This window comes from Rhinolophus sinicus, chromosome 16, assembly GCF_057876585.1.
Source record: "Rhinolophus sinicus isolate RSI-liver-muscle chromosome 16, RSI-T2T, whole genome shotgun sequence".
Taxonomy (NCBI): domain Eukaryota; kingdom Metazoa; phylum Chordata; class Mammalia; order Chiroptera; family Rhinolophidae; genus Rhinolophus; species Rhinolophus sinicus.
This window is the reverse complement of record NC_142516.1, coordinates 31,997,690-32,014,640: the sequence shown is the minus strand read 5'-3', so window position 1 is coordinate 32,014,640 and position 16,951 is coordinate 31,997,690. Positions and strand designations below refer to the sequence as shown.

The 16,951-nt window shown below is 47.1% G+C and overlaps 2 protein-coding genes and 1 long non-coding RNA gene across 12 annotated transcripts in view; 1 reads left to right on the top strand and 2 right to left on the bottom strand.

Annotated features, from left to right (window-relative positions):
* The window catches only part of RUSC2 (RUN and SH3 domain containing 2), a 46,147-nt gene extending 41,907 nt beyond the window's left edge, over window positions 1-4,240 (top strand). For all 7 annotated transcript variants that reach the window (XM_074330683.2, XM_019729040.3, XM_019729042.3 and 4 more), the window contains 7 exons: window positions 666-742; window positions 943-1,117; window positions 1,206-1,311; window positions 1,990-2,036; window positions 2,455-3,247; window positions 3,340-3,477; window positions 3,561-4,240. In XM_074330683.2, the coding sequence (XP_074186784.2) occupies window positions 666-742; window positions 943-1,117; window positions 1,206-1,311; window positions 1,990-2,036; window positions 2,455-3,247; window positions 3,340-3,477; window positions 3,561-3,762 (1,538 nt within the window). In that variant the 3' untranslated portion in view covers window positions 3,763-4,240. The remainder of the gene's footprint in view (window positions 1-665; window positions 743-942; window positions 1,118-1,205; window positions 1,312-1,989; window positions 2,037-2,454; window positions 3,248-3,339; window positions 3,478-3,560) is intronic.
* Window positions 4,175-6,294, bottom strand: CIMIP2B (ciliary microtubule inner protein 2B). Of its 4 annotated transcripts, none has more exons than XM_088792897.1 (6): window positions 6,147-6,294; window positions 5,540-5,763; window positions 5,184-5,454; window positions 4,982-5,033; window positions 4,707-4,836; window positions 4,175-4,435 (listed from the first exon to the last, which is right to left on the bottom strand). In XM_088792897.1, the coding sequence occupies exons 1-6, from the start codon at window positions 6,206-6,208 to the stop codon at window positions 4,347-4,349; spliced, it is 828 nt and encodes a 275-aa protein (XP_088649023.1). In that variant the 5' UTR covers window positions 6,209-6,294; the 3' UTR covers window positions 4,175-4,346. The 4 variants fall into 4 exon arrangements, with proteins under 4 accessions (XP_088649023.1, XP_019584606.3, XP_074186785.2 ...); XM_019729047.3 differs by having other exon boundaries at window positions 4,707-4,904; window positions 5,240-5,454; XM_074330684.2 differs by having other exon boundaries at window positions 4,707-4,760; window positions 5,240-5,454.
* A 4,312-nt stretch (window positions 6,295-10,606) lies between these two features.
* LOC148754987 (uncharacterized) lies at window positions 10,607-16,949 on the bottom strand. The gene is made up of 2 exons (XR_016019195.1): window positions 16,824-16,949; window positions 10,607-16,460 (listed from the first exon to the last, which is right to left on the bottom strand). It is a non-coding gene; the product is annotated as an uncharacterized LOC148754987 (long non-coding RNA).
* Window positions 16,950-16,951: the final 2 nt, after the last annotated feature.

The following is a 16,951-nucleotide window of genomic DNA, read 5'->3' as shown; positions in this document are numbered from 1 at the left end:
AACAGCATAATTGGAAAGGAAGAACCTTTGAAAAGAGAGAAAGATGAAACTAAAGTCCCTTGCAGAGGCAGAATGGGAGATTTAGAGCTTCGGGAGAGGGAGGGACCTTGAGCAAGAAAGGGAACAGCCACCTTTCTCCAAGGTGGAAAAGGGAGCGAGAGGGAGTGGGCAAGAGGAAGGGAGGAGAGATATAATATAGTTATGTCTTTCGGGTGGAGAAGGATGTTGAAGGGATTCGTGACCAGTGGCCTCTGTTTCCTGTGTGAAGTAGAACCGAGGGCTTGGTAACTGGAGAGCATAGCAGCGGGTGGCACAGTTCAGAGAAGGGCCCTAGTCAGTCACCTGTGAGTGACCCTGGACTTGATCGAGCAGCAGCCAGTAGCCTTGTGTCTCAGAGTAGAGAAGACAGATGGTTAGATTGATCCAGAATTAGAGTAAGAGGGCAAAGAAGTTAGGACATTGAGGGTCTCGACGATGGAATCATTGAGGTGGGAAATGAAAACAGGAGGGGCTTGAAAACTGGGCTAAGACCGGACGGGACCAGGGCCTGGTGCCTCGATTAGATCCACGTGCAGGAACAGAGCATGTGTAGAAGCCTCTCCCTCTCCCCGCTGAGGGCTCAGTCCCGGCTGAGTCGCCCAGGGACTGCAAATCCTCACTTACAGGGCTGGTGAAAGCTGTCAACACTGCTGTGGACCTCATTGTGGCCCATTTTGGCACAAGCCGCGATCCTGGGGTGAAGGTAGGCAAGAAACGGAGAGCTGAGCTCTACCCTGCGGACCCTCACTGTGCTGTGCTACCGCCTTCCCTTGCTCTCCTGCGTCTAGAACCCAGAGTTGGTCCTTAGGGGTGAGGATTGCAGGAGAAGCCTCATGAGGGCTGACTAAGAGAGTCAGGGAGGACCAAGGTCAGGCTTCCTGAACGTCCCTACTTCATCTGCAGGCAAAGCTGGGGAACAGTTCTGTGAGCCCCAACATAGGCCACTTAGTTCTGAAGTACTTGTGCCCTGCGGTTCGGGCTGTGCTGGAGGACGGGCTCAAGGCCTTTGTGCTAGACGTCATCATTGGGCAGCGTAAGAACATGCCATGGAGTGTGGTTGAGGCTTCCACACAGCTAGGTAAGAGCTGGGTGCACGATGGGGACCCCAGGCTGAATCGCGGGTTCCAGAGATGGGCATGTGACCGGCAGCTCTGGCTTCCTCCCAGGCCCGTCCACCAAGGCCCTGCACAGCCTCTGCCACAAAGTCAGCCAGTTCCCGGAGCTCACCAGCCACACCATGCGCTTCGACGCCTTCATCCTCGGCCTGCTCAAGTGAGTGTGCGGCACAGCCAGACCTGCCACCCCCACCCCCCACCCCGTCCTCGGCTCTGCGGCCTCTGAGGAAGCCACTCCCTAGACTGAGACAGAAAGGGGGGATCTGCAGATCTACAGCTTGGGCCCGGCCTCCCTTTGTCCCCGCCTGGCTGCAGCCTCTCAGCAGCTCACTGGGTCCCACCACACCTACGACCTTCTGGCACTCATACCAACATGGTCTTCTGCTTCTACAAAGCCACAGTCTGGCTTATTTGGAAATTAATCTGGTTCTCAGTTTCTCTGGATGTTGTAAACCCTGACCCTCTCAATGCCAGCACTGCTTCCAAGTCCTGTGTGACCCTAAGTCCACCTTGGGAGCCATAGTCGTCTTCTTTCCCAAGTATGGCCCACGTCATCCTCTTTGGCCCTAGACTCTCAGTAGCTGCCCTGACTTCCTGGATCCTGTGCAAGTCGACTCCATTTTAGGAGGAAGGGATTGGCTTGTGAATTACATGTTCACCCCTTCCCACATCCCCACTGACTTTCCAGGACTATATTACCTGAAATGAACAGGTAGCATCCCTGCCATAGAAGGGAGACGCTCACCTATACTCAGCCCTGTGTCTGTCTCCTTTGTACTTTATCACCTCGCTATGTCCACTCAAGACTCACCCCTCTCCACCTATCTCCCTACAGCATCCGGTCCCTGGAGTTCTGGTTTAATCACCTCTATAACCACGAAGGTAATATCCAGAACCCTGTCCTGTCTTGCAAACTCAACGTAGGCCAGGTCTCGGAGGCTCACAAGAAGGAGACACGACTGTCTTTTCAGATGCGGGCGGTGGGGAGGGACCCACACAAGCTTTCATCCTCAAAGCTTGGGCTTCTACCCAAGTCCTTCCCCAGCTTCTACCTGTGTTAGAGCCTTGCAGGCAGCAGGCGACTCAGGCAGTCTGGAAGTCAGGGTGGCCAGGAACCCCAACACCTCTCTGAATTCTGGGCTGCCACTTACGGTTATGGAGTTACCGCACTGCACTTCAGGGGGCACCGTGGCATAGTACATGGCCTGTGCAGCACAAGGCAGTGGCCCTGCCCAGGTGGCCTTTCAGAGGCCCACCCCAGGCCAGTCTCTGTGTGATGCAGTCCCTCTCTCTCCCCTAGACATCATCCAGACCCACTACCAGCCGTGGGGCTTCCTGAGTGCAGCTCACGCCGTGTGCCCTGGCCTCTTTGAGGAGCTGCTGCTGCTGCTCCAGCCGCTGGCCCTGCTGCCCTTCAGCCTCGATTTGCTGTTCCAGCACCGGCTGCTGCAGAGTGGGCGGCAGCAGCGACAGCACAAGGAGCTGCTGCGCGTGTCGCAGGACCTGCTGCTGTCCGCCCACTCCACGCTGCAGCTGGCCCGGGCCCGGGGCCAGCAGGGCCCTGGGGAGCGGGTGAAGGGCGTGGGTGCCCCAGAAGGTGGAGAAGACGAGGATGAGGATGAGACGGAAGAGGTGGCAGAGGCAGCTGGGGGCTCAGGGCGTGGCAGGGCCCGAGCTGGGCAGGCTGGCTGGTGGTACCAGCTCATGCAGAGCTCCCAGGTCTACATCGACGGCTCTGCTGAGGGATCTAGGTTTCCCCGTGGTGGCAGCAATAGCAGCAGTGGCGGCAGCAGTGAGAAAAAGAAAGGGGCAGGAGGTGGTGGGCCACCCCCACGAGAGGGCGTAGTAGAGGGAGCTGAGGCCTGCCCTGCCCCTGAGGAGACCCTTGGTCGGGACAGGGGCTGGCCCTTCTGGATGGGGAGCCCCCCTGATTCTGTGCTAGCTGAGCTGAGGCGCAGTCGAGAAAGGGAAGTGTCCACTGCTCCCCCAGCAGAAAGTGAGGAAGGAGCCCCAGGGCCCTCACCTGGGGGCATCAAGTGGGGACACCTCTTTGGGTCCCGAAAGTCTCAGCGGGAGGCCCGGCCCACAAACAGGTGAGAGGCAGCCCATAGTACACAGAGGGAGTTGGGGAGCCTGATCTAAGCCAGGGCACAGACAGAGCCAGAGCCCCCACTGCTATCCCTAGGCTCCCCTCAGAATGGCTGAGCCTGGATAAGTCCATGTTCCAACTCATGGTGCAGACAGTCGGTGCGCGCCGGGAGCCAGAGCCCAAGGAGAGCCTGCAGGAGCCATACTCTCCAGCCCTGCCCTCCAAGCCTCCATGGTAAGCCCTGGGAGAGAGAAGGATTTGGGGGCTGGTTTGGCTTTGGGTGGGGTTTCTCTGACCTCCATTTGTTGTTTCCCCAGTGAGGTAAAGGCACTGTGCCACCATCTGGCCACAGGCCCCGGACAGCTAAGCTTCCGCAAGGGGGACATCCTACGGGTGCTGGGGCCAGCTGGAGGCGACTGGCTGAGCTGCAGCCGCGGCCCTGACACCGGCCTGGTGCCTCTGGCCTACGTGACCTTGACCCCAACTCCAAGTCCAACTCCTGGAAGCAGCCAGAACTGAGGTCCTGTGCATGCCGATGGCCTCAGGGACCCTACTAACCCCTAGACTCAGAGCCTGAGAGCCCTTCCCAAGCCCTCTGGCTTGGCTACAGAGAGCAGACTGAGAACCGGGGCCACATATCCCTGCGCTCAGTATTAATTTCGTCTCCTTGACTGTTCCAGTGACTTCGTCCAGACCTCCACCAGGAGAGGAGGGAAGGGACGAGGCACTGGGCTGCCAGGGTTTCCCCTGACCATCAGGGCCGGCCTTCCATGGGTACTACAAGCATGTCCCTGTGGACAGAGGTGGCCAGGGTTCCCTGGGCCAGGTGGTGAGGAGGATGGGTGACAGTATTGGGGCCAGATCCCTAAGCCCCCAGCTGTAAATAGGCTGTGGCCAATGCCTGGTGGTCAGAAGGAAGAGGAGCCCAGGCTTCTGTTTATGTATTTATTTATTTATTTATTACACCTATTAATAAAAAAGGTGCTTGGCCTCCAAACCATTTTCTCTTTGTGTCTCCCCCCACCCTCCAGCCCATCTCTCTTCCTTCCAAAAGGATGGCTGGGATAGATGAAAAGGGAAGAGAGAACTTGAAGTCCAGGTACCTATGCCACGAGCTGCTTCTGGAGGTTGCTGAGGCCCAGAGCATCATGGGTGAGATGCCCATATGTGCGGCCAAACTGGAACTTATACCCTGTGTGGTCACGAGAGTCTGTTACTTGTAGCCAGTGTCATGGAAAAGCCCTTTATTTCTCAGCCAGTCGCCTAGAACCTCCAAAATCTGGTCTTAACTCCCTACTGTGAACTACCTCAGTTCCTTTTCTGCCCACTAATAAAGCTGCACCACATGTTCTGAGGTCCCCTGTATCTATTAGTTCCAACCCCCGCCCCCCCCCCCCCAAATCACCTCCATCACACACACACACATTCTGGTCCCCAAAGCCTCCCTCTGGGGCTATCCTCACCTGGCACATAGCCCCCATAGTTAGGTAAAAGGCCCAGGTTCTGAGAGTAGGTCCCTGAAAGTGGGGGGAGATGTTTGAGACCCTTCTGGGGTCTGCCCTGTGAGTACATCTGTCCAAATTCCTGCAGGGCCTGGTTGGTGAGCACAGGAAAGCTGGAGCCGAAGAGGAAGCGGGCACGGGGCACATAACCAGTGAAGCCTGGGGGGATGGGGATACTGAGTCAGGACCTCCTGGGGGCCTTCCCGTGCCTTTGGTCATTACTCACATGCCCTTACCTGACATGAAGAACTTGCGAGGATCTCTGTCATCCATGGAATAAGGGGAAACCTTGGGAGGAAGTTGATGGAAGAAACATTGGGCTATCAAATTCAGGCCCTGTGCTCTAACACAAGCCCCCAGGGCAGGGAGTTGTAGCTGGCAGTCGGGCCCTCATCCCTGTAGCTGAAACTATGCTGCTCATGGCCACCCCTAGACTACGCACAGGTAAGGCGCCCCACTCCAGCCCCCTGCACCCCCCGCAGCCTTAGTCTCACGTGTCCTGCCTCCTGTCCCCGCTCTGGCTCCTTCTCCACCTCCAGTTCTGGCTCTGGCTTTGGCTCTTGGTCTTTCTCCACATCTTCTCTTTTTACCTCCTTTGGCAGCTCCTGACTCCCCTGTTTCCCATGCCACTGAGTAAAATCATTCAGAGCCTCAGCCCAGACCTGGCTGCAGTTCTTGGCAAAGATGAACTGTGCCTGGGGGACAAAACCTGGGTGGGCAGGGGGCAAGGAAGATTTCTCTTAGTGTTTGGACACATGTTCTGGGCTGGGGCACCCGTTCATACCTGTACATACCTGTGTACCCAGGGATCATGCTGGAGCTGAGCCTTTCGTGCCCACGCCTGACAGGCAAGCTTTCCCTGGGAACCTCAGGAGATCTTGGAGGCCGGATGGGAGGCAGAAGTATGCGACGGGCAGGGGGCCAGGCTAGGCCAGGAGCTCCTCGAAGTAGCTGACCAGTCACCTGCCCATAGGTCTGGCCCATGCTGAACCGAAGTAGTGGGCAGTGCCCCGTGTACCTGAAGCAGAGGACTCACCCACTCACCCTAGAATCCCCCTGCCCACCCTCCGCAGAGACAGAAGCAGATCCCTGAAGCCTTGATCTCTTCTGGACTCAGCTGTGTGTTTATTTGGAGCAGGCATTTCTCAATTCTTTGTCTGGGTTTCAAACCTTCCCCTCTGCTGTTACCCTGTTACCATGGAGAAGACAACAAAGCTTCATGGCAGGACCAGCTACCACTCACTATTCCTTGCTTTTCCTTTTCCATCCAACACCGTAGATATCCCAGCCCTGGGCCCCCTGTACCAATATGTCCACTTGGCCCCAGGTCTAAGTGGCACAACTCCTGTTTCCCGACACCCTTATTCCCAGAAGCAAACGGGGCTGAGCTCTGGGTCTTACCCCGGGATGTAATGAGGATTCTGAGCATTCAGCCCCGGTGTGAAGGTGCTGGCCACAGCCATGGGAACCGGGCAGTCCCTTTTGTTTCCCTTTGAGCAGAAGCTCTGGGCTATATGTACTGTGTCCAGGGCTGTGGGGCCGAGCCAGAGGCTGGGGCGGGGCTAAGGGAGGAGAGAGGGGAGGGGGCACCAGTGTGATGACAGCCAGGACCAAGGCAGTGGAACTGGAGAGCAGGGGCTCACGGGTCTGTCTACTCCAGAACAAATGCGGTCCTGCCACCTGGGGGCAGGGAAAAGGCTGAGAACAGCCTCCCACCTCCAGGACCAAAGGAAGCCCTGAGGTAGGTGGTGGGAGAGCAGAAACTGTTAGGTCTGTCTCAAAAGAGGACCCTTACTTAAGCTCTCATCTGAGCACCTGCCTGAGGAGGTGTGGATTCTGCTCTTTGGGAGTCTTGGTTAAAGGTGATGGAGTTCCTGAGAAAAGAGGGTCTGAGGGGAGCCCAGAGGGAAGGGGAGGGGGAAAAAAGAACCTAGAGACCTCTAGGCAGTGACATTAATTTTTATTACTATAGCTTGACAATTATTGAACACCTACTATAGTCTGGATCATCCATTCAACAGACATGCCACACTGTGCTGGGCACATTCCACGGTAGCAAAATGTGTACCATGTAGGAGGCAGAAAAGCTAAGCTCCCTGTGACTTTGGGCAGGTCGTTTAGTATCTCTGAACCCCACTATCATGTATAAAATGCAGATACTACTACTCACCCTACTACTGTTACAAGGCTCAAATTAACTTATACAAATGTGTTTTGTAACAGTAAGGACCATGAAGCCAGAATGGTAGGGAAATGCACGGGCGTGAGCTCAGGCGGTCATGGGCTCCTAATAGCTAACGCCCTTGAGCTGACCTTACCTTCTCTGAGCAGGTGACTTTACTTCTGAACCTGAATTCCCTAATCTCTAAGGTGAAGGTTAATATAACCTAACCTACTAAGGTGCTGTTAAGGATAAACTCAGAGAGTGTGTGTGAAAGAACTTACCCAGCGCTTGGTGCGCGACTCCTAAAGCTTAATTTCCTTCCCTATTAACTGGTATTGTCTCTAGGCTTCTAACACATATGGGAAATCGATGAATGGTTAGTAAACTCACTGGATATGGGTTTTCTTACTGTGGGAGTTCAAGGGAAGGAGATACGAGGCTAATGTTGGAGTTTAAGACTGGGGGCAAATTAGAATTTGTTAAGGAAGCAATTCAGATTCTAAGAGAAGTACAGACTAGGAAGAAGGGATCTCAGAGAGGGGATAGCATGATTACGGTGTTTCCCCGAAAATAAGACCTAGCCGGACCATCAACTCTAGTGTGTCTTTTGGAGCAAAAATTAATATAAGACCCGGTCTTATATTATTATATTAATTATATTATTATGTACCCTGTCTTATAGTAAAATAAGACCAGATCTTATGTTAATTTTTGCTCCAAAAGACGGATTAGAGCTGATGGGCCGGCTAGGTCTTATTTTTGGGGAAACACGGTAGAACTCAGCTCAGGGGCTGAGTCAGGGCCAGGCCAGTCTTCCTTTCCAGGAGCCTCTGCTCTTCTCTCCTTTCCCAGACTATGACAGTGTCTGGTCTGACCAAGCACGCATCACTGACTTCTCAGGAATTGCACAGGAGCACTGGGTCCCAAGGAATACGTTTCATGTTCCTCACTGTTCTGCCAGGAGCAGCCTTGGTATGTGCCATTTAGAGCTAGAGTTGTAGGGGCCTTGGCTCACACTTAGGGTACTATGCTAGAGTGGGGGCGGGAGCTGAGGGGGGAGCTCAGAATAGTAGTAATGTGTCAAGATTAACAACGTGGATGTTTGGATTGTGTAACAGACACTTGTTTGCACACCTCATGCCGATTCCCTACCCCCATCTCCCTTCTTCCTAACAGAACCTTAATTCTGTTCTGCCAAGCAGCCAGGAACTTCAGGGAAGCTTGGAGCCAGCCCTAGGAGTGAGCCCATGGTAGTGGTCCCATGCCCCTTGCCAGTGATAGGATTGCATGGGCTTGTGGCATTCTGGCAATATGAGGGGAGGTCTTCTGGGATGACGGAGGGTCCCAGGAGTTTCTTTGCTCTTAAAAATAATGTACAACAAATTAAAGAGAAAGACGTGGACAAAAAGGAATGATGTCTTTCCTGCCTCTAGAAGTTCTGTGGATGTGATGATGGAATTTTGGTAGGCATCATGAATCCTTGTGGAAAGCTAAGCTAATCTGGGGATAAAGCCTGAATCCATCAAGGGTGGATGGTAAAGTAAAAAGGCCTAGGTCCTTGATGGCAATATAGAGCCACTGAATTAACCAACCTTTTTGTGTGAAATAACTTCATTATTGATTAAAGCCACTTTAAGTTTTCTTAGAGCCTAAGGAACCACAACATTAAAGTAAAACACAAAACAAAAACTAGTTCAGATCCTAGTTTTACTAGAGATATGGACCTATGGAAATTCATCACATCAAGCCTGTTTTCTTATGTATAAGATGAAGAACTAATGTTACTACCTTGTTGACTAGGACAAGATAGATGAAATGATGCGCAAAGAGCGGTCAGCCCGGTGTCTATCTTATGTGAAGTGCTAACTAGAAATTCACAGTATTTGATTGGAATTTGGTGGGAACAGGAGAAAGGAAAAGAGCTGAGGACAGTAACAGAGGTTGGGGTGTGCTTCAGAATCACCATGAGTGATTTTTTAAAAAATACTCATGTCCAAGGGGGGCCAGATGGCTCAGTTGTTTAAAGTGTGAGCTCTGAACAACAGGGTTGCCGGTTCAATTCCCACATGGGCCAGTGAGCTGCACCTTCCACAACTCTGATTGAAGACAGAGAACTTCCACTGAGCTTCCGGAGGGGCGGCCCGATGACTCAGTTGGTTGGAGTCTGACCTCTCAACCACAAGGTTGCCGGTTCAATTCCCCAGACTCACACTTAGGGTAATATGCTAGAGTGGGGGCGGGAGCTGAGGGGGGAGCTCAGAATAGCAGTAGTGTGTCAAGATTAACAACATAGATGTTTGGATTGTGTAACAGACACTTGTTTGCACACCTGCTGTGCCCCCAGCAACTAAAGATTAAAACGGCCACTGGACTTGGAGCTGAGCTGTGCCCTCTACAACTAGATTGAAGGACAACGACTTAGAGCTGATGGGCCCTGGAGAAACACAATATTCCTCAATTTAAAAAAAATGTTTTAATAAAATAAAAATATTCATGTCTGGCCCCATCCGTATTTTTCTGGGAATTTAAGGCCCTGGTATATTTTTTTTTTAAACTTTCTAATTTGGAAAATAACAATCTATAGAAAAATTGCAATAAAAATATAACCTTTACCTAGATTTACCAATTATTAACATTTTACAGTTCAGAAGTATATGCTTCCATATCCCTACGGAGAAGCAGACATAGATGCACTGTTACCTATGCCACACTCATCTCTCTCAAGCCTGGCCTCGCTTTATCAACCAGCGGTGCCTGGAGAGGGCAGGAGGTCACAGTACAGACCATGACGGCTTCAGCAGAACAGACTGCAGACAGACTAACCAGGTAAATAGGTCTAAAACCAACTAACTAAATTAATAACTAAGCAAGTCAACTCCAGAAGCTAGAAAAAGAGGACCATCATTAATTAAGGAAAATAGGAGAAAAGTTTTATGAAGCTAACAATAAATCAGGAAAACAACTGAAAGGACTATCACACAAGATTTTTTATTGTTTTTAAGACAGCAAAATAAGCAAACTATTAGCCCAGCTAGCCAAAAGAAAAAAGACTGCACAAACCGCCTAATGCCATGAGGAAGTGGCTAAAACCACAGGCACACAGGATTTTTTTTTATTCTAAAAGAATATTAAGTGAAACTCTATATAACTAAACTAATCTCAATGAGATAAATATTGTCTAGGAAAACGGGCATAAGATGGATGCCAGCATGTAGAGTTGACAGTCCCTCGCTTTAGGCAATCTTATAAAAGTCAGAACCAAGACAAGACTGAGCACTGTCACCTTCATTATTCATCGTTATTCTCGATGGTCCAGACAGTGCATGAAACAAAAAAGAAGAAGAACCATAAATGTCGGAAAGGAAGAAAAAAGTTATCTGCTTAACTGGAAAAACCCTGAGAAGCCACTGAAAAACAATGAGAACTACTAAGAGTACGGGAAGATGGCTTATTACATGAAAAACATATGCAAATGTCAACAGCTTTCTTCTTAGGCAGCATTACCAGTTAGATGACACACTGCGCACTTCCACTCCAGCACCATGATGGGATAGGTGTTCTTCAGAGGAGTATTGGAAGCAAATCAACTACATGGGGTACAGGTCATTGTGTGTTTGTCTTTCAATAATTTGACTAGATTGTAATCCCTAGAGCAACCACTAAGAAAGTAACTAAAATATATGGTTTTTTTAAAAAAAAAAAAAAAAAACAGGAAAACTAGAATGGTATGCTAAAATAGTATTTATTTAAACCAAAAGAAGGTAGTAAAGGCGGAACAGAGGAACAAAACAAAGCAAAAAGGGTATGAGAATGAAAACGTATGTCCACAAAAGCCTGTCCGTGCTCGTTCACAGGAGCATCATTTGTAACATCCACAAAGTAGAAACAACCAAATAAACTTCCACTGATGAACAGATAAACAAACATGGTAAATTCATACAATGGAATATTATTCAGCAATAAAAAAGAATGAAGTAGTGATACATGCTACAACAAATGCTACAACAAGTGAAAGAAGCAAGACACAAGAGACCATATGTGGGGACAGAGCCAGGAGTACAGTTTCCAAGCTCTCAGCCTCACGTGGAAAGGTGCTGGCTCGGGTAGTAAATGGCCATCAACTGTGATTGGATGGCCATCAGCTGTGGCTAGTTGGCCGTCAGCTGTAACCAGTGAGCCATTGGCCACTAATATAACTGCCGTGGCTACGCTAGCAGGAAAATGGGGGCTGGCAAGAAGATGGTGGCTGAGCTAGCAAGCGCGGATTGCAGAGAGACATGGAGTATAGTGGTTTGACTCCCCTACTTATGGCTCCGTGGGTGTTCCTTTTTGGCCTCACCATATCCTACGTTCTTATGTGGGGAGCGAGAGCTGAGACCCTGCATGACACCATATATTGTATGATTCCATTATGAAATGTCCAAAAGAAGAAAATCTATACATTAAGAAAGTGAATTCATGGTTGCCGAGGGCTGGGGGTAAAGGAGTTTGGGACCGTATAGTGAGTGACGGCTAATGGACGTGATGTTTTGTCTTGGGGCAATGAAAAAATTCTACAGTTGATTGTGGTGATAGTTGCACAATTCTGTGACTATAAGAAAAAGCACTGAATTGTACTGGGTGAATTATATGGTATGTGAATTAATATCTCAGTATAAAGCTCATAAAAAATAAAATTGTAAAATACAAAAAAGCAACCAAATCTAATGTTAGGAAAAGGGAAAGGGAAGGGGAGGGGAGGGGAGGGGAGGGGAGGGGAAAGGGAGGAAGGAGAGAAAACACATCAGGATCAAGTTAGGTTTATTCTATAAATGCCTTCAGTTTAACATTAGAAAGTTAATGTAATGTGTCATTGTTTAGAAATCTTTCCTCCCTTCCTACCACCACCTCTACAGACAGAGTGTACTTTGGGCTTGGCCCTATGATTTGCTTTGGCCACTGAAATGTTGACAGACATGATGTGACCCAAAGACATAAAAAACAATTGTAAAACGGTGCTTGTCTTCTTGCCCTGCCCCAGGAGGAGTGAGAGACAGATGGAGCAGCAAACCCTCTAGCCAATCCCCGTTTAGAATGCTGACCCCAGTAAACCCACAGATTTATGAGAATAAACAATTATTGTTTTATGCCACTGAGTACTGATATGGTTAGTTATACGGCACTTTTGTGATAATAGCTAATTGGTATAGGTAGCTCAAAAAAATAAACCTACAGTAAACATGAAACTTAGTAGTGAAACATTAAAAGCATTCTTTTAAAGATCAGGAACAGGATATGAGTGTCTTCACTCAAACATTATACTGAAGGTTTTAAGCAAGGCAATAGAAATCAAAGGTATAAATATTAGAAAAATATAGGAAAGATTTTCGATTTGATTCTCAGTGAGATGAGAGAAGGTTTTGAGCAGAGATAAAATGACCTGATGTACACATTGAAAGGAATACCTGGCTGCCGTGTAGAGAATAGCAGGTTACGGAGAGATTTCAAACGTAGCATACACAATTTGTTGCTGGGCTGGATATGAGTAGAAAGAGAGGAGTCAAGGATAACTGAATAGTCTTCCCTGAGCAGCTAATAGATTGGATTTACTGAGATGGGGAAGCATTAAAGAAAATCTGGAAAGAGGCTGGATTCAAGAGTTCTGTTTTGTACATATCAATTTTGAAAAGCGAATTAGATATTCAACTGGAGATGATGAGTAAGCAATTGCATATAGGAATCTAGAGTTCAGAGGAGAGGCTGGAGCATAAGAGAGAAAATGGGAATCATTAGCATAGAAATAGTATTTAAGGCCTTTGAGTTAATGGAATGACCTACGATGTATGTGAGTAGAGAAGAGAAGAGGTCCAATGATGGAGCTCTGGGTATACCACTGTTGAGAGGTCAGGAAGATGAAGAATCCACAAAAGAGACCGAGAAGAAGGAGCCAATAAAATATGAGGAGAATCAAGAAATTAAATGAAGAAACTAATGCAAGATGTGATAATGATGTTATGCTTACATAGAACATGACCTTAGGAGATAAGGCTAATGAAGTGTCAAGATGCCTGCAACTTATTTTCAAACGGTACAATAAAAATTATATATATATATATATACCATACCACACCACATGAGACAGAGAACAAACACAACAAAACGTAAACAAGGGGAGGATATACACCTGTTCATTGTGCATTCCTTCAACTTTTCTGCATGTTTGAAATTTTTTATAATGAGATGGTAGAGGGGACTGTTTTGAGAAGAACAGGTAATCGACTACATATTCATTTAACTGCACTTCCTAAGGTCAAATAACATATATCCCTAGTACCCAGATGTGCTCTCTAAATACCATTTCCAACTAAAAGGAACCACGAATCATTGGAAAAAATAGCTGATACCAGCTCTAGTCTAGGAATGCACAAAATAAGCCCAGAAGATTTCAGCACATCAAATAGCAGGAAACCTTAAGGGTCGTATGAAAAGGACTCAGGAGTCAACTTGACCAGGAGTGTCACTGGCCAAAATAGGACAATTTAAGCATCAAAATGATAAAAACTGCCAATGATTGAGACACGTGTTAGATTATTAGTTCATAATAGTACCTTATTGGTCCGTTTTGGAGGATACTAGGAAACCAACTCACAATGAGATACCACCTCACACCTGTTAAAATAGCTATTATCAACAAGAGAAGTAATAACAAGTGTTGGAGAGGTTGTGGAGAAAAAGGAACCTTTATACACTGCTGGTGGGAATGTAAATTGGTACAGCCACTGTGGAAAACAGAATGGAGAGTCCTCAAAAAATTAAGAACAGAATTACCATATTTCCCAGCAATCCCTCTTCTGGGAATCTAGCCAAAAAAATCTTAAAACATTTATCCACAAAGATGTATGTACCCCTATGTTCATTATAGCATTATTCATGGTGGCCAAGACATGGAAACAACCAAAGAGTCCTTCAATAGATGATTAGATAAAGATGTGGTACATATATACAATGGAATATTACTCGGTCATAAGAAAAGATGAAATACTGCCGTTTGTAACAACATGCTAAGTGAAATAAGTCAGACAGAAAAAGTTAAGAACCATATAACTTCACTCGTATGTGGACTATAAAACTGAAAGCAACAAACAAACAAAAAATCATCAACACAGACAGCAGTTAGCAGTTACCAGAGTGTAAGGGGGTTGGTAGAAGAGAGTAAAGGAGATCAGCTATATGGTGATGGAAGGAGAACTAACTCTGGGTGATAAACACACCGTGCAATATCTAGATGATGTATTATAGAATTGTACACTTGAAACTTATATAATTTTACTAAACAATGTGACCCCAATAAATTTAATATTTTTTTAAGTTGGTAAAATGAAAAAAGAGAAACAATCAAGGATTTTTCTTGCCTTTCCTACATGAAATATATCTCGGAGGAACAAATAGGTAAAGATTCTCTTTGTAGAGTTATTTATTCCATGAAGGAAGGGTAGAATGAGAATTTTTCTAGCTCCTATATTAATAAACCTAGACCAGTGATTCTCAGTCAGGGACATTTTGCCCCTTGGGAGATAACTGACAATGTCTAGGGACAATTTTGGTTGTCACAATTGGGGGAGTTGCTACTGGCATCCAGTGGGTAGAGGCCAGGTATGCTACTAAACATTGTACATTGCACAAGACAGCTCCCTATAAGAAAGAATTATCCTGCCCAAGATGTCAGTAGTGCTGAGTTTGAGCAACACTCTACACAATGATCATTAGTTACTAACATCACAAAAAGACCACCACTCTGCCTCCTGATAGTACTAAAACCACCTATGAATGTTTTCAGAAATAATCAATCTAAGTCTAAGTCTCTAACTACCATTTCACAGGAAATACAGGGGACTGAGGAACATGCTAAGTTACATCAGAAGAAGCTCAACAAATTCAGACTTTGAGAAACTACAGGACAAATGATCTGATTTCTTACAAAATAAATAGAAAGAGAAAAAAGATGGAGGATAGACTTAAAGATTTAAAAAGATTTAAGAAACATATCAGCTGAGAAGTATGGACCTTACTCAGATTTTGATTCAAATAAACAATTTTTAAAAAATAAATATTTATAAAACAATGGGGGAAATGGGAACAACCAAATGTGTGATGGTATTAAGAAATTATTGTTAACTTTTGTACTGTGATTTTGTTTAAAAGAAGAATGCTTATCTTTTAGAGATAACATACTGAAATATTTGTTGATGAATTGATATAATGTCAGAAATACGCACCAAATAACTGGGAGTGGGGGGAAGAGAGCAGGGCTATGAAACAAGACTGGCCATGAATTGATCATTGGAAAATCACTGGCATAGAAGGTACATGAAAGCAGGTACTTTGACTGAGCCAGCTCACTTATGGCAACAGTACAACTAAAGCATGGGTCTCCAACAAAACAGCCTTACTCACCCAAGGTAAATAAGGGCTCATTGTTCTATTCTCTCTGCTCTTTTTTTGTTTGACATTTTCCACCATAAAAAAGTTTGAAAAACAACAAAAAAATCTTCTAATAGCCTAACTCAAGGAACATTTAAAACTTGTTTTAGCAGACCCCTCTGCACTATTTAATGCTGTTCGTTATTCCATTTTTCCTAAACTCTCCATTCCGTGGATACCATGGCAGCAGACGCTCCAGATTCTTTCAGCTTGTTTCTTCTCATCCTCCATCACAGACTTCTTTTACTCCATCTGCCCTTTAATGTTGGTTTTTCCCAGGATTTCACTGTCGGCCTATTTCTCCCGCTGTACACTCTACTTGGATGATGGCATCCGCCTTCATAGTTTTCTTTACCATCACCTCTTTGTTTATGGCAATTGTTTACCTTCCTTCACTCAACCTTTCCTCCTCCTGGATTCTTTATCTCAGTTGATATCACCCCATTATCTAAGCTAGAAATTTTTAAATTACTATGACTGATGCTCCTTCTCTCCACAGGACTGACTTTGGATACTAATCAATCGGCACGTTTTCCCACTACTTGAGTGTTTCCTCCTGTCCTTCCCTGTTATCTCTATCCTAGTTCAGTCCCCTATCCTCTCCTGACTGAAGCATGGTCAGAGCCTCCTTCTAATAAGTCTCACTGCCGCCACACAACCACCCCAGTGATTTTTCCAAAGCAGGAACCTGGCTCCTCTGCTTGGAAGCACCATCACCAGCCATAGTATAATAATTCTCAAATTTGGATAAAGGGTCAGGTACATGTCGATTACGTTGTCTAGCATGATATTACTTAAACAAAATGAGGCATAAATTCCTAGTGTTTAAAGATCTCATTCTTCTATAGAAAGCAAATTTACAAATTACATAATTGTAGAGGTTAATATTAATTTAATGCGATGAATGAGCTTGTTTTGCTGAGACCAAATTGCCTCTGGAAGATTGAGTACGCTGCACATGTCAGGCACAGATTGCTCTCCCGACTGGCCTTTCTCCACTGACTCTGGAAGGACTGAATCTCTCCTGCTCGCCCCTCCAAACATGCGCGAAATCTTCCCTCACCGAGACAGCATCTGGCCTTCTCTCCACCCTAACGTATCGTTTATAATTTAAGGCTGAGTATTCTTTTCGCATTAGCCCTTGACAATTAAAAGAGTACTTGGCCCCAACTCACAAACATGGGACAGGACTCTGTTAGAAGGCGGTCACCCACACGGATGTGGACTGTGCCTTTGTTTTCTTTTTAGCTTACCACAGAAATAGAAATACAATACTTCAGAATTTTTGAAGAGAACTCAGCCTCGCTTCAAAGCTCCGTCGCCGCCCGTTTCCCTCCCGAGGCCCACAGCCTGCACTCCCGCCGCCCGCCATTCCACCGCTAGGTGGCGCTCACTGACGCCCACCAGCGCCCGCCCGGGAGCAGTCCGCCCGGGTCGAGCTACCCATCACCCACCCTTCGCGATGACTGGCTATTTCGCCGAGGGCTGGGGGAAGAGCCAGAGGAGAAGCGGAAGCATCGAGTACGGCGAGTGCACAGGCTCCTGTGACAGTGCGTGCGCATTCAGGGCCTCGAGCTGGTTT

What these genes read in the sequence shown, in the direction of transcription:
- CIMIP2B (XM_019729047.3), bottom strand. Translation starts at nt 6,208, where the DNA reads ATGGCTGTGGCCAGCACCTTCACACCGGGGCTGAATGCTCAGAATCCT. An exon ending in AATCCTCATTACATCCCGGG is followed by an intron (nt 5,764 to 6,146) that starts GTAAGACCCAGA and finishes CCTCTGCTTCAG; the next exon opens with GTACACGGGGCACTGCCCAC. An exon ending in CATGATCCCTGGGTACACAG is followed by an intron (nt 5,455 to 5,539) that starts GTATGTACAGGT and finishes CTGCCCACCCAG; the next exon opens with GTTTTGTCCCCCAGGCACAG.